The 15,805-nt window shown below is 42.0% G+C and overlaps 1 protein-coding gene across 2 annotated transcripts in view; it reads left to right on the top strand.

The window, feature by feature from the left end:
* PIN1 (peptidylprolyl cis/trans isomerase, NIMA-interacting 1) overlaps window positions 1-8,502 on the top strand; it is a 60,219-nt gene extending 51,717 nt beyond the window's left edge. For both annotated transcript variants that reach the window (XM_035102429.3, XM_035102430.3), the window contains exon 4: window positions 6,981-8,502. In XM_035102429.3, the coding sequence (XP_034958320.1) occupies window positions 6,981-7,090 (110 nt within the window). In that variant the 3' untranslated portion in view covers window positions 7,091-8,502. The remainder of the gene's footprint in view (window positions 1-6,980) is intronic.
* The last annotated feature ends 7,303 nt before the right edge of the window (window positions 8,503-15,805 follow it).

The following is a 15,805-nucleotide window of genomic DNA, read 5'->3' as shown; positions in this document are numbered from 1 at the left end:
ATCCATTTTGGACCCATTCTCCATGAACTGGTACAAAATCTTTTTTAATCCTTCTGAAATAGTGACCATTGGCCACATCTTGTGGCTGTGAATTCAATTCGTGCTTTTTTGTGTGAAGAAATAGTACTAGAAAGTTGCAGTCCTAAGAGGTAGAGAAGGATTTCTCTACCCATTCCACTACTTACATTTTTTGAAATTTTTAAATTTATTTTTCAATACAAAATTACAACATAAATTATACATATAAAACCTAAAAGGAAAAAGAATAAAACAAAGAAAAAACATAACATTCACAATACATAACAAAACATACATAGTTCAATCTTCTTAATTGTTGTGTTATTTTTATATTGCTTCTAGCTTTATACTTATTACAACCATTTTTTTCATTTCTTTGACCCTGCAGAACTTCACTCATTACATATTTTTACTCCAGAATAATGTTTTTTGTACTCTTTAACACAGTCCCATTCTTTTATTAATTTTTGTTCTGATTGTCCCCTTAAGACTGCCGTTAATCTTGCCAAATCTATATATTCACAAAGTTTAATTTGCCATTCTTTTACTGATGGGATTTTTTCCCCCTTCCAATTTTTTGCTATAAGCATTCCTGGCAGCCATTGTTGCATATAAAAATACTTTCTTTTTGTTGCTAAGAATATTGTTTGTGATTAAGCCCAGAAGAAATGCTTCCGGTTTCTTAATAAAAGATATTTGAAACATCTTTTTAATTTCTTCATATATATTATTCCAAAATTGTTTGATAAATTGACACTACCACCACATATGATACATTGTTCCAATTTCTTTCTTGCATCTCCAGCAAGTATTAGATTTTAGTTTATAGATTTTTGCCAATTTAACTGGGGTTAAGTACCAGGGATGTGGATGGCGCTGTGGGTTAAACCACTGAGCCTATGGCTTGCCGATCAGAAGGTCGGCGGTTTGAATCCCCATGACGGAGCGAGCTCCCGTTGCTTGGTCCCAGCTCCTGCCAACCTAGCAGTTTGAAAGCACGTCAAAGTGCAAGTAGATAAATAGGTACCGCTACAGCGGGAAGGTAAACAGCATTTCTGTGTGCTGCTCTGGTTTGCCAGAAGCTGGCCACATGACCTAGAAGCTGTATGCTGGCTCCCTTGGCCAATAATGCGAGATGAGCGCTGCAACCCCAGAGTCGGACATGACTGGACCGAATGGTCAGGGGTCCCTTTACCTTTACCTTAAGTACCATTAATACATCATTTTCAGCGAGTTCTCCCTGATTGTGTAAAACATGCTGTAAATTTAATATCATATCTCCATAACTTCTCCCATTGATCCAGCTGAATTGAGTAATCTATGTTACATGCCCACTTAATCATGACTTCCTTTACCTCGTCATCTTTTAATTCCCATTCTAGTAACAGGTTATAGATTTTGGATATATTCTTTTTTGAGTTTTGTAATACAGTGGTACCTCGGGTTAAGAACTTAATTTGTTCTGGAGGTCCGTTCTTAACCTGAAACTGTTCTTAACCTGAGGTACCACTTTAGCTAATGGAGCCTCCCCACTGCCGCCGTGCCACCGCCGTGCGATATCTGTTCTCATCCTGAAGCAAAGTCCTTAACCTGAGGTATTATTTCTGGGTTAGCGGAGTCTGTAACCTGAAGTGCCTGTAACCCGAGGTACCACTGTAATTCCTTTTGTAGTTTTGACTCTTCTTTTTCAAATCCCATTAAATCAGATATGCTGATGACACAACCTTGATGGCAGAAAGTGAGGAGGAATTAAAGAACCTTTTAATGAGGGTGAAAGAGGACTTTCAGCCAATCGTGTGGCCGTAATTACAGTCGGAGGTTCTTTCGGCTGAAAGGACCTTGGCGCATCAAAGGCGGGGGGTTCCGCTCCAGCGCAGCGGACCCCCAAAAGAACCCCAAATTGGGCGTTTTGGGGACGTGGTTGTCTGGTAGGCGCCAAAAGCGGGCTGCCCCCTCCCCGATGAGGTTCTGTTTTGAACCCCCGAGAGCGAGGGGGTTGAAGCTGTGGCGTACGGACCAATTGCTTCCTTTGACAGTGCGCAGCTGCAAGACTGTATGGCAACAGTGGTTAGCACTTCCAAGGCTAATTATAAATTAAGGACTGAACCATGAGTAATCTAATCATCGGAAAGAATTTGGAAAATTGGGCCACGGGAAAGGGGTTTGAAAAGGCAGTCAATCCCTTCCCTCTGATTAAGTTGGATAACAGATGCTTTTAGCGAAGCCAGGAAAAGTATTTGGAAGGATCGGAAAGATTGACTTTTTACCCTCCCCCAGAAGCAGGGTAAGGGGGGGAGAATGCTTAAAATTGTTAAAATCCCTGTGAAGTTATTAAATTTGGACAAAGAAAATGGCTTTTGGGGGAAAGTGAAAGTACTCAGTGAATTTCCATTATGATGTCACAATAGGGAGGAAGTTACTAACTTTCAGTTCTAAAGAGAGCCTTTTGAACTATTGTGGCAAAATGAATGGATGTCTGCAGCTTGAAGTTCTCACATCCCAGGAAAGATCCCAAATACATGGAAGGAAGCGTATATTACATTGATTCCAAAACCAGGAGCGGATGGCTTAGAAGTCAGAAATTATAGACCAATTTCTTTATTGAACAACGATTATAAGCTTTTTGCAGACATTATGTCCAAGAGATTGAAAGAAGTTTTGAATGAAATGATACATAAGGATCAAGCTGGTTTTCTTCCTGGTAGACAGTTAAAGGACAACGTCAGACATATAATAGATGTAATAGAATATCTGGAAACCAAGATAGATAAGCCAGCAGTATTAATGTTTGTGGATGCAGAGAAAGCATTTGACAATATATCTTGGCAGTTTATGAAGAAAAATCTGGAATCGATGGTTGGCAAAGATTCTTTTTTGAATGGGATTGAGGCAATATATTCAGAACAAAAAGCAAGATTGATAATTAATAACACATTAACGGAATATTTTGACATCACAAAAGGAACTAGACAGGGGTGTCCCTTATCCCCTTTATTATTCATCATGGTCCTGGAAGTACTATTGAATAGATTAAGAGATCTTTCAACTATTAGAGGAATTAAAGTAGGTGCAAAGCAATTTAAAGTGAAAGCCTTCGCGGATGATTTGGTCTTAACTCTAGAAAATCCTAATGAAAGTGTTGCAGCGGCTATAGAAGAAATTGAGAAATTTGGACAATTAGCAGGATTTAAATTAAATAGACAGAAAACAAAGGTGATGGCAATGAATATGACGAAAGAGGAAAAGCAAGAGCTACATCTAAAATATGGTTTTGATGTGGCAAAAAAAGTAAAATACCTTGGAATATGGATGACAGCAAAGAGCATTAACTTATATAGTGACAATTATGAACCAGTATGGAGAGAAATAAAGAAAGACCTGGAAAGGTGGACTAATATGAACATGTCATTCTTAGGAAGAATAGCAGCAATTAAGATGAATATCCTACCTAAAATGTTATTCTTATTTCAAACTATACCTGTGGTGAAGGGTACAAGACAATTTCAAGAATGGCAAAAGATTTTGTCAAGATTTCTCTGGCAGGGGAAAAAACCTAGAATAAAACATAAAATCTTGGTAGACAGAAAAGAAAGAGGTGGTTTCTCCCTGCCAGATTTAAGACTTTATTATGAAGCGTCTTGTATGTGTTGGATTAAAGAGTGGATAACGTTGAAGAATACTGACCTGCTAGATTTGGAAGGTTTTAACAATAGATTTGGGTGGCATGCATATTTATGTTATGACAAAAAGAAGTCTCATACTGGGTTTACCAATCATGTGATAAGAAGATCTCTGTACGAGGTGTGGGAAAGAAATAAAATGCTGTTAGAGACCAAAAAACCATGGTGGGTTTCACCAGCAGAGGTATTAACAGTGAAGAAAGTAAATATGGAGGGGAGGTGGGCCACTTATGAGGAAATTTTGATAAGAACTGATAAAGGATGGAGACTTAAACCCTATGAAGAAATTAAAGGAGTTTTAACAGGATGGATACAATACCATCAAATAAATGATGTTCTTAGGGAAGACAGGAAAATAGGTTTTGAGGACAAAAGGTCCAAATTCCAAATAGAAGTGCTAGAAGGCAAAACAAAGCTTCTGTCAAAAATGTACAATTTGTTATTAGAATGGTATACGAAGGATGAGTTGACAAAAGAAGTGATGATCAAGTGGGCAAAAGATTTTGGGCACAATATTGATTATGACGCGTGGTTGAAATTATGGACTCAAACGTTGAGATTTACAGCATGTACTGCTTTGAAAGAAAATGTGTATAAGATGATGTATAGATGGTATTTAACACCAGTTAAATTAGCCAAAATGTATAGAATGAGTGACAAAACTTGCTGGAAATGTAAAGAGAGAGATGGTGAATTTTATCATATGTGGTGGACATGCGATAAGGTAAAAAGATTTTGGGAGATGTTATATAATGAGCTGAAAAAGATGTTTAGATATACTTTCCCAAAAAAACCTGAAGCATTTTTACTAGGAATAATGGGAGGAGAGATTAGAAAAGAAGATCAAGTATTGTTTATGTATGCGACAACCGCGGCTAGGACTTTGTTAGCCCAAAAATGGAAATTACAAGAAATTCCAACGATTGAGGAGTGGCAGATTAAAATGATGGACTATGCTGAACTCGCAAGGATGACTTGCAAGATCCGCGACCAGGGGGAGACAAGGTTTCAAAAAGACTGGAGTAAATATGTGGATTATATGGAGAAAAATTGTAGATCTTTAAAAACACTTGCAGGATTGAAATAAATCCTACGAATTGACCAAACAGTTAAAAAGGAACTGCAAAAATGTAGTAAACAAGAAACCCGCATGAAGGGAGGGGGGGAAGTCGTAGCTCGGCAGAGCAAAATGTTAGATGAAAATTTATAATGTTGTGTATAAAAGAATGTTTTTTTTATTATTTTAATTGGATAAATTGGAAATTGAATAAAAATTTATTTTTTAAAAAAAAAAATGAAGTTCTCACATCCCATGCTATTTACATTCCTGCTGTGACCTTGAAGATAGAGAGAACTTAACAGCCAACATGTCACCTGACTTTCAACCGACTGTTTTGAATCTTCTTTATGAACAAAAACAGGAGCTGCAAACCATCAGAGAGGAGGTTAAAAAGTTCAAAGACTGTGGAGAATTTTAAAGAAGAAGTGAAGAAAACTGAGGGAAAAAGAGAACTGAGTAGTAATAAACTGGACAGAGGATTTGGAGAAAGTTTTGATGAGGGAAAAGATCAAGATGAAGGAAAAATACAGCAAGAAGCTCCAATAGACATTGTTTTTGATCCCAAGAGAGAACAAGAAGGGAATCTGAGAGGGATTGAAATGGCAAAGGTTGATAGTAGAGGCTGGATAAGAGAAGAAATGAAGTGGTGTAGGGGGCAGCAGGCGGGAAAGATTTATTGTTGGGTTATGAGACAAGTTAAAGTGGGAGTGGGGTAAATAAAAGGATAAGTTATTAATTGATAAAAATGGATTGAAAACGGTCTGGTTGATAAAGGTAAAATTATGTATTGTAATGAAAGGATATGGAATTTGCCGAATTGATCGGGAGGTTTGGTGATTAAGAAATGGGAAAAGAGAAGCAGAGAATAAAAAATTCTCTTTTATAATTGGGGAAAATGCGATATTATTTGAATCGGAAATTATGGAAAATCTTGGAGGGGATTATAGGCCCAGGGTTAGAGGTACTTGACTTTGCTGATTGAATACAGAGAGTTTGGGTATATAAAAATGTAAAAATGAATTTGAATGGCAATGATTTGTTATTTTTTAAAAAATATTGAAGATAATATATAATCAGAAAAGAAAGGAAGTAACTGAAGTTATGATAGAATAATGGTTAAATTGTAGAAAATGGTTAAGATTATGATATATGAAACTGCTTAAGATGAGTTGAAATGAAAATCAGATAGGGGGGACTTGGGGAAGTCCACATAACAATGGATTGTGAAATAGATAAAAAGAGAAATGTTTTGTTTTTGTTTTATGTAGGGTGTATGTGTTTTTTATGTTATATTGTATTTGTCTTGTTATTATGGTTGTTGGTATAAAATCAATAAAATTTTCTTTAAAAAAATGAGGGTGAAAGAGGAGAGTGCAGAATACGGTCTGAAGCTCAACATCAAAAAAGCTAAGATCATGGCCACTGGTCCCATCACTTCCTGGCAAATAATTTGGTGCACTCCATTCTGCCACATTATCTCCCCCTCGTTTTGCTCTCTTTGTGGACCATCCTGACTGTGAGTAACAAGGAGAGATTGGATAGCAAAGGAGGTGCAAATAAAGGAGGACAGGAGCAACTCCGGACTCTGTAGTTTTAAATGACTTGGAGTGCTTGATTTAGAAGGTGTTTGCTCACGTCTCTCAGATATTTGAGTCTTGGCTGAGGATGCACATAGCACTATACTCCCCCCCCTTTTTTTGCCGGTGAGCTCATTTAAGGCTTTTATGGATCACCCACCATGTCAATTTGGTACAATTCAAACGTTGGACCGTTTTTGCAGAGTGGAGTGTGTGTTTGTGTGCCTAGTATTAGAGACATGGCAAGCTGGAGACTTGCCAAGAGAGAGAACATTCATATATATCCAATAATGAAGAATTTATTTTATGTTAGCCCTGATGAAGATCTTGTAGATTGTCCCCAAACTTTCAGGCTCGTTCATAAGATCAGAGCAAAGGTCTGCACGTGAATCCACACTCACATCCAAATCCTAGTCTAGGGACCTGTTGTTCACTGGCACACATTGGCCACCCAAATACTTGTGCTCATGTAATTGCTTGTCTGCTTTATTTTCTTACCTTGCTCTGGTCTCTTGAGGAGCCAACAATGCCAAAATTTGCTAGCCCTTGATATGTGTTCTTGTGGCTTGTTTCAAGGTAACACTTGGTCTGCTGTCTTTTGTCCTCTTTCAGTGTTTAATTGAAATCTTTTTTTCCATCTGACAGGTCAAATGCAGAAACCTTTTGAAGATGCCTCGTTTGCGTTGAGGCCTGGCGAGATGAGCGGACCAGTATTCACAGATTCAGGGATCCATATCATCCTACGTACAGAGTGAAAGTGCCTTGGCGCGCGACACACTTGGAAAGGAAAGGGTGGCGGGGAAAAGGAACAAGAGAACCTTTATTCCAACCCCTCTGTGTGCTCTCTATCCCCGAACAAACTCCATATCTAGCTTTTCAATTTTTTTTATTTTATATATGGAAAAACACACCCCTTGTTTTTCCTATCACAATGCCTCCTTTGGCACCTCAGCGCAATGTCTTTCCCCACCTGTAGAGATGCATGGTTAGCCGAGGCAGAAAATGCATTTGAAACTAAGAGACAGCAGCATCTTTCATAGGCACAAGTGTGGAGGATGTTTTAAAGGAAATAAATAAATAAACCCACAGCCACTTGAGTCTGATATTGACGGTTTCTCCAGTTCAGGAGACACGCCTGTGCTGCAGGCTCATACTTTCTCTCCACATCCAACTTGTAATAGAGTTATTTATTACAGGGCTCCACTGATGGTGGCAAAACTTAGCTCTTGGTGTTTTAGATAGAAAGAAAATATATTCCACTAGTGTCCGCCCTTGTTTAGGTTAAAATGTAATGCCTCCTCCCCCAACCCCATCTCTATCCTCTTCTCTCGTTTGGAATTCAGGGCATTGAGTTTTCCCGTTGACCAATCATTGCTAAATTGCTCTTGGATCTGTAATGAAAGCCATTATTCTGCAGTATGGCCTGGCAGATTTCCTTTGAATTGTGAATTCAAATAATATATACAGTGCCCTAACTGAGCTAGGATAATCCACGCTTGGAGCCCACTGGGCTTCCCCATTCACTTCCATAGAAGGGAAATTTTTCCATGTGTGCAAAGGGATGTGCAGGTGGCATTGCCCCCTCCATGGAAGTGCATGGAAGAGAACTGCTTGTGCGGGAATTCAATGCGGGTGTCTGAGCATGCCCAGGGCTCTGGATCCAGAGGCCTAACTTTTAACCTGCCATGTGTTAGCTTCCAGTATGTTTTCACGTTGACTTAAAACTTGAAGATGCCTTTTAAGGACAAGCAAAGACTTTAGCCATTGATGCCCTTCCCATTCAGCTTTCCCCTCCCCAAATTTATACCTGTGTAAAATTATATTACAATTGTATGTTAGCCATTCCTGTGTGCAGTTCTTGCTGTTGAAATGCCATCCCAAAGGAAGACTGTTAGACATAGACTTCCAGGTTTTTTCACCCTTTCCCTTTTTTTTCCAAAGAGGCAGGTCATGATCCATTTGTGGTTTAAGAATACTGTAAAGTCACCCTTTCTGTTATGCTACGTTGCTTTCTGTTTACTAAGATCAGTAAGATTCCTACCAAGTTCCTTGCTTTTGGTCTGATGCAAGCAAGCTTTGTGTGTGTATATAGATGTATAGAGAGAGAGTGTTTGAGTTCTCTTATGCAAGAAGAATTAAAAAAACCCTCACCTGTTAAACATCATAAGTTTGACCTTGTCCCTTTCTTTCTTGACATCTTCTTGTACGTATCTCGTTTTGTTGTTTTTCTCTTGCAAGGTTTGATCATAAACTGGAATTCTTCAGGTATAAATAAATAAATGAATAAAGTTTTTAGTGCAGGCCCCTGCAGCTTGTGAACCACCAATCCCAAATGCCGTTTGCCTGGCCATTCATGGCGACTCCTTTATTACTTGCCAAATCCTATGTTGGATTTGCAGTGCTGAGCAGCCTGGGGGGCAGAGAAGGCTGGTGGGCAACTGCATGTATCTGCTGTGCGGTGTTTGGTTTGGTCACATGCTTGCGCTAAAAACCTGATTTGAAGTGTTTAGTGGAGCAAAACCTTTCTGAGAGTCTCCTGGACTTGTTCACATTTAGTGGGATTTTTTTCTCCAAGTCCATTTTAAACAGGAGGCCCCGCTTACAGCTGTGTGACTAATTTGGTTTGTGTGTGAGAGATGCACATTCCAATTCCAATTTAGTGAATTGGGATCTAAGTTTTAATCTTGCTTTGGCACCTTCTAAATGTTCCATATTAGAGGTTGGGTGTACATTTAACCTTGAGAGTACCAATTTTTGGAACAAAACTTGGTCTTTTGGATCTTGCATAAATTAGGAATAATTAAATAGGACAATTATGTGCTGCAGACAGAATATATTATCCCCAACCCCACAGAAAAACCCACACAATTTAGGCAGTGGGGTGCCATGAACAGAGAGCACAAGCAGTGCATTGGATCTGGCTGGGTCCCAAAGCAAACTGGTTAGATTAAGGTTGAGCTGTGTCTCTTGGTTGAGGCAGCCCTGGGTCACCTGGGGTTGGTTTGAGCCACCCAGAGCAAACGGGGGTTGTCAAAAGGGAGAGGGATGGTGTGGTGGCTTGAAAGGGTGAGAGGAAATGTGTAGGAAGCCTATGTAATCTTCCCCCACCCCCAGGGCCACATGTTTAATTTGATTTTAAAACTGTAATTAAACACTGCAAGTCCTCCAGGTCAGCTCAGGCCGGGTTGGAGCAGGGCTGCTCTGAAGCACTGGATCAGGCCTCTAATTGGATTGGGGGAACAGTGTACAGCCCTAACATAGACCCATTACACCAGTGTCAGCAGCACCCAAAATCTGACACTGGCTGTTAACCAAACAACAACAAGAAGAAATTGAATTTTGGGCAATTGACCATTTTAAAGTTGTACACCTTTCTATTTGAATTCAAGTGAAGAAAGACAATTTTTGTGTGCTCTTGTGATTTCTGTGAACCCTGGTTCTGAAGCAGCCTGGTCTTTACCAGTAATCCAATGATAGGATTAAATGGAAACATTCACTGGGCCCTTGTCTTCAGTTTAAGAAGCTTCTGCAGAACTGAAACTCATGAAAATAAGTCTCCTGAAATCGTACTCGGTTGCTATCTTGTGCCAGTTGGCTGAAGTCCTGCACTGTAATGGAATTTATGTTTGCAAGGTAGTCTCAGTGGGGATTTGGTGGACCAGATGCAGGCCAGTTGTCATGCAGGGGCTTGCTGTGTAGCAACCTTCCCCATCCTGGTACCCTCCAGAAGTTTGGGGTTTCACCTCCTATCCCCCCTGACCATTGGTCATGCTGGCTGGGGCTGATGGGAGGTCAACAGCATCTGGAGGGCAGCAGGTTGGGGAAAGTTGTGGGGAGGAAGTTGCCAAAACCATTACACCCCACGGGCACTCAGTGAGATCATTATTGCATTCACTTGGCTACTTGCATTGGGGTGTCTTAAATCAAGTCTTTCTGAAAACTCACCTCTTTCCTGTGGCATTCTCGCGAATAGTTGGAGACTCATCTCTGCAGTGTGGTTGGTGGGGACGAGATACAGCATCTCCTTTCCCTGCTCCCTCCAGACTGTATAAATTTTAAAACTAGCCCCGCTCCCCAATTGATTTGGGGCCAGATCCAGGTCAGGTGTTCCTTGGGTTGGCCTGATATGGGGGTCAATGTGCACAGCTAACAAATGACCTTATCCCCTTTTAAATCTTCAATCTCTCAGAATTTCTGAACAACAGGTGCTTCCTGCTAGTAAATAGAGAGTAGCTGTTCTTGTTTTTACAGGCGCAACTGAGCTGATGTGTGTCTTGCCGAAGGGCCCACTGAGTTTTTTTACAGGTAAAGTGCAAGTCTGTTCACTACATCAAACATCTCACTTTGGAGTATCTTGCAGGGCAGATGCATTTGCAGTATTGCAGGCATAGGGTGTTCACCCCAAACAGTTGGTGGGGGCAGGGGAAATGTACCTTGCCCAATATCACCGCCGCAGTTCCCCTCACAATCTAAATTTCTTGGGGAAAGGATATTGGAGCATTGGATGGAAGTTTGTATCCATGGCAACTCATTGATTTCTTTCTTTTTCTGTATTAATCTCCCAGCTGCGGAGTGACAGGCAGGTGAAATTAGAGGAGTGGAAGCAAATTTACCCCAAATGAGCATGGTGAGCCCAGGATGAAAGGAGGAGAAAGAGAAATGCGGGTAGCATCTTTGATAAAAAGTTGGTGAGATGGCCAGGATTAAGTATTGGCAAATGGGTAACTCCTGAAGCAGAGCTTGAGCATGACCTTCCTTTCTGCAACACAGTACAGTCTTCAGCTAATTCTACCTTGTGGGCTGACTAAATCAGGATTAACCTTTCCTCAGTCAAAGATAGCTAGTTAAGCCTTTCTCAGTATCAAATAGGGAGCACAATCCCCACTGAAATGGAGGGAGAGCTGTGCTTTTTGCATAGCTCATTGATTTCCATGGAGGTTGGGAAGGAGAAGATCCCCTCTGGTTTGCATCCTAGATGGCCACTATTGTCTCTCTAACAGCAACAAAACATCTCCAAAGTATTGCCTACAGTGCTTGCAGTGTCCACATTGACACACAATGCTAAACCAAATAATGGCTTAGAGTAAACTCTGCTCCTTCCTGGTGCTTTTGCTCCTGCCCTGCCCTGCCCTGTGTTAATCTGTAATGAATGAATGAATGAATAATTTATTATGGTCGGAGACCAGCTTTTAAAACAATCCCAAAGGACAAAACATACATATAAAACTTTATACAATGATGAAATTAATGTTTATAAATACAATGGGTGTAAAGGTACTTAAAACTTTAAGAGAAGCTGCCGCAGAGAACAGGCCCTGGATCGCTTAGGGAACTGAGTTTAAGGACTTTCAAACGAACTAGTTTGGCTCAGGGGAAGGTCTATGTCTGCCGATCTGAACACAGAATCTGGCGACCATTCGGGTTGTCTTCTCATCTTTGCCTAACAGGAGCAGGATGTGTATTTGCTTTTCCGTGAGGTCAGCTAGCCTCACCAGCGTGGAATCAAGGATCTCCCTACGTGTCTCTTCATAGAAGGGACATCTAAAAAATAGGTGCTCTGGGCTTCCTATTTCCCCCAATGAACAGGTGCGTATGGGACTTTTTTGTAAGATCCTTCCAGGACCAGCGAGGGCAGGGCCGAGCTTCTGGCGAGTGTGAAAGCCCTTCTTGCATTTTTGGCTAAGAGGAAGGAGAGGTAAGCTGGAGTTAATCTGTGTTTTGGCTTAGTGTGGCATCCTAGCCCAGGCTTGTAATTTAGTGTGTCCAAACAAGCCTCGAAACTGTGATTCCCAGACCGCCCACGGGCTGGATTTAGAAGGCAATTGGGCCTGATCCAGCCCTTGGGCGGTCCGGGAATCGCTACGTGGATCGCCAGCTCGTGTGTCCTCTCCCTCTCTCTCACACGGCAGAGGCGCCTCCTCCCTCCCTCCCTCCTGGCTTCTCCCCCCCCTGCCAGCCCCTCTCCAGAGCCCTTTCACGTGCCGCTCATCGTCCCGCCACCGCCAGCCCCTGCCGCTTGCAAGACACAGGAGCCGCAGTTGGCTGAGCACACTGTTCATCGTCCCTCGTTCATTTCCTCCGCCCAAAAATATAGTCCAGTGGCCCCCTGCTGAAAAAGTTTGAGGACCCCTGATCCAAAGGGTTCTCCATCATATGTCAAATCCACATTGAAAAGTCTAGAAGATGTAGAACCACCACCTCAAGAGTTATTACAGGATTGTGACCTCTGTCCACAGGATTAAGGTGAAATATCATTTGTGCTTTCATTTTCCTTATGATGATGTATAAAAGGGGTGTGCTTTGAGAAAATGGCAAACTCTTGAGTGTAAGATTCATCCTGGAACTGTGGATTTCATTTTAGTTGTACTAAAGTACTAGGGCTTCCTTAGTTCATTTAGATTTAGTCCGGGAGATGTAACAGCAGTAAATGATAGGTGTTAGGTCAAAGGAGAAGGAGTTCTAGCTCAGTAGCAGAACACAAGTTTTCCATATTCATCACAGATTTTATCTGTGATAGCTCCCAATACTTTGGCCACCTCATGAGAAGAGAAGAATCCTTGGAAAAGACCCTGATGTTGGGAAAGATTGAGGGCACTAGGAGAAGGGGACAACAGAGGACGAGATGGTTGGACAGTGTTCTCGAAGCTACGAACATGAGTTTGACCAAACTGCGGGAGGCAGTGGAAGACAGGAGTGCCTGGCGTGCTCTGGTCCATGGGGTCACGAAGAGTCGGACACGACTAAACGACTAAACAACAACAACAAGCTCCCAATTACCTATTTTTTTATGGACCGAAGAGCAGATAATGTGAAAATGGGTTGGAACAGGTGTGGAGAACTGTTGACCTTCAACTCCCATCAGTCCAGCCATCATGGTCAATGATCAGGGATGGTGGGAATTGTCATTCAACAACATCTGATGGGCCAAAGGTTCTCCACACCTGGGCGGGAATCTAGTCCCTAGAGGAGGGGTGGGGGACCTACAGAGCCCATCACCCCTGGCCATTGGCCTTGCTGGCTGGGTTTGATGTGAGCTGGAGTCCAGCCATATCTGGAGGGCCACAGGTTCCCCGTACCTGTGCTAGATGGATAAATAGCCTGACCTGAAATAGGGCAGCTTCTTCATATGTTCTCTGATAAGTGACCACTCTCAGTCTTTGCAGTTGTTTGGTTGGTTTCTTCTAATCCATTGTTTTCTGGCTGCTTGACTTCAGACCTTCACAGATTTCCCCTGCACTTGTCTGCATGCAACATGCAAAGTAGAGTTGCCAACTGATTGGGATAAAACTGGCCTGGCCTGCTTTTGAGCCTCTTGACCTGCAGAAATATACAGGTGAGGCTATTCAGAGCATGGAAATGAGCTATGTACCATCCTGCTAATATCAGCACATCATGCTGCCATCAAGGCCTCTTGAGGGCAGTTACTGGTAACAAGGTTGGCAAGCTCAGCAGCAAGACTCTCTTAAAGACTTAACATATCTTTAGAAGACAACCCAATGTTTATGTTATACGTTAAAAGGCTATATATACAATCTGTGTTTCTGCTAGGCTACGAGAGACAAATTGAACCAGCTTTCCGGGAGAACAATAATTAAACACAAATGAAAAATACTCCCCTTGCTCAAGCTAACTCCCAGAAAACAATCTTTAAAGAATGGAAAGAGCTGCTTTAGAAGAGCAGTATGATTTCACATAGTTTTGTGGCAAATAGGTTGGCGGCTGGCCTAAGGCAGAAATTCCTGAACACTCTTCCCCCCGAGCAGATTTTGTAGTGCGTTTTAAAATCCAAGACTCCTGTAAGCCCAAAGTCTCCCCCCACAGAGAAGGCAGCCATTTGTGGCTCCACATAATGGGCTGCTCCTGCCCTAATTCCTACCAGTTGGTGTCTTTGCTGGTAGAAGGCAACTGGGCTGTGGCTCTGCATTGGGTGTTGATCCCATCAATGACTCCTGAAGTGGAGAAAAGCAGCAGGACGAAGGAAGTTCCCCATTCAGTCTGCATTCAGATGGTAAAGTGAGGGGGTGGGGTGGGTGAATTGAACTTACAGTGGTACCTCTACTTACAAATAACTCTACTTACGAATGTTTCTACTTACAAATGGAGCTCCGTCCACCATCTTTGATGCGGTTTAGATAGGATTTTTTCTACTTACAAATTTTTAGATAGGGTTGCTTCGACTTACGAATTTTTTCTCCCAATGCATTCCTATGGGATTCGACTTACAATTTTTTTCGACTTACAAATGTGTGTTCGGAATGCATTAAATTCGTAAGTAGAGGTACCACTGTATTCCCCATCCTTAGTGGCAAGATAATGTAAGCAAATCACCTTCAAAACTCTAAAGTAAATGGTGCCTGGTGTTCTTGATTTTCTTATTATAGGATCTTTCCTATATAATGAGATATAAAATAAGTTTTTAGCCTAACAAAACAAGAAGGATCCAAACAACCACTTTAGGTGCATCCAAGAACCTGGCTGCATTCTGTGTCATATTGAAAATTCCTTTCCTGATTTACCTCATTTACCGGTAAATCTTACCGTAGTTATCCTTCATTTCATTCTACACCAGTTCACTACTGCTATTCAGTCTGTCTTGGCAACACTAAGGATATGACACCTCCCCACCCCAATAGTCTTTAAAGCCTCATACATCTTAAAAGAAAATTATTTTGTTTGTATGGTCACATCCATTCTTGAGAAATGGCTTTTGCTTCTTTGAGGTTTCAATAACCTTTGTTATGAAGCTCACTGAAGCATGGGTCGGAATACTAAGGCCCATGGGCTGGATCAGGCCCAATTGCCTCCTAAATCTGGCTTGTGGACGGTTTGGGTATCGCCGCATGGATCACCAGCATACATGTTCTTTCCCTCTCCCTCACATGGCAGCGGCAGCACCTCCTCCCTCCCTCCTCCTGGGTTCTCCCTGCCCTGCCTAGAGGAGGGAGGGGGCTGGGCTTTGTTGGTGCCAGCCCTTCTCCTGAGCCCTTTCGTGCGCCGCTCATTGTCCCTCGTTCACCCCCCCCATATAGTCCGGCCCCTCACAAGGTGGACCAGCCCCCTGCTAAAAAAGTTTGAGGACCCCTGCGAGGGATGGATGGTACACAACTTCCAGCTCAGTGCAGGGCTGCTTCTTTGGTGTGTGTGTGTGTGTGTGTGTGTGTGTGTGTGTGTGTGTGTGTGTAATTGAATGTCTTTCTCAGTTCACCCTATATTAGGTCAAATTTAAAGATAACTCTGGTGCTTCAGTGGAGACTTGTCCATTGGGGCAAATGGGGGCACTGCCCAACCAACCCCAATCTGCCCTCAGTCAGATCCTGCCTGCCTGCCTGCCCTCTTACAAGTGTGTGCCTTTATCCTCCTTTGTCCTCTGAGACTCACTTGATATTGTAGAACTCAGCAGGGAGAAGGATGGAGATGTTGCGCATGTGTGTCATCATGCGCCTGGCATGTGTTGTGTGCACGATGTTGTA

Source organism: Zootoca vivipara, chromosome 2 (genome assembly GCF_965207765.1).
Source record: "Zootoca vivipara chromosome 2, rZooViv2.hap1.1, whole genome shotgun sequence".
NCBI lineage: Eukaryota > Metazoa > Chordata > Lepidosauria > Squamata > Lacertidae > Zootoca > Zootoca vivipara.
This window is presented reverse-complemented; position numbering and strand designations above follow the sequence as displayed.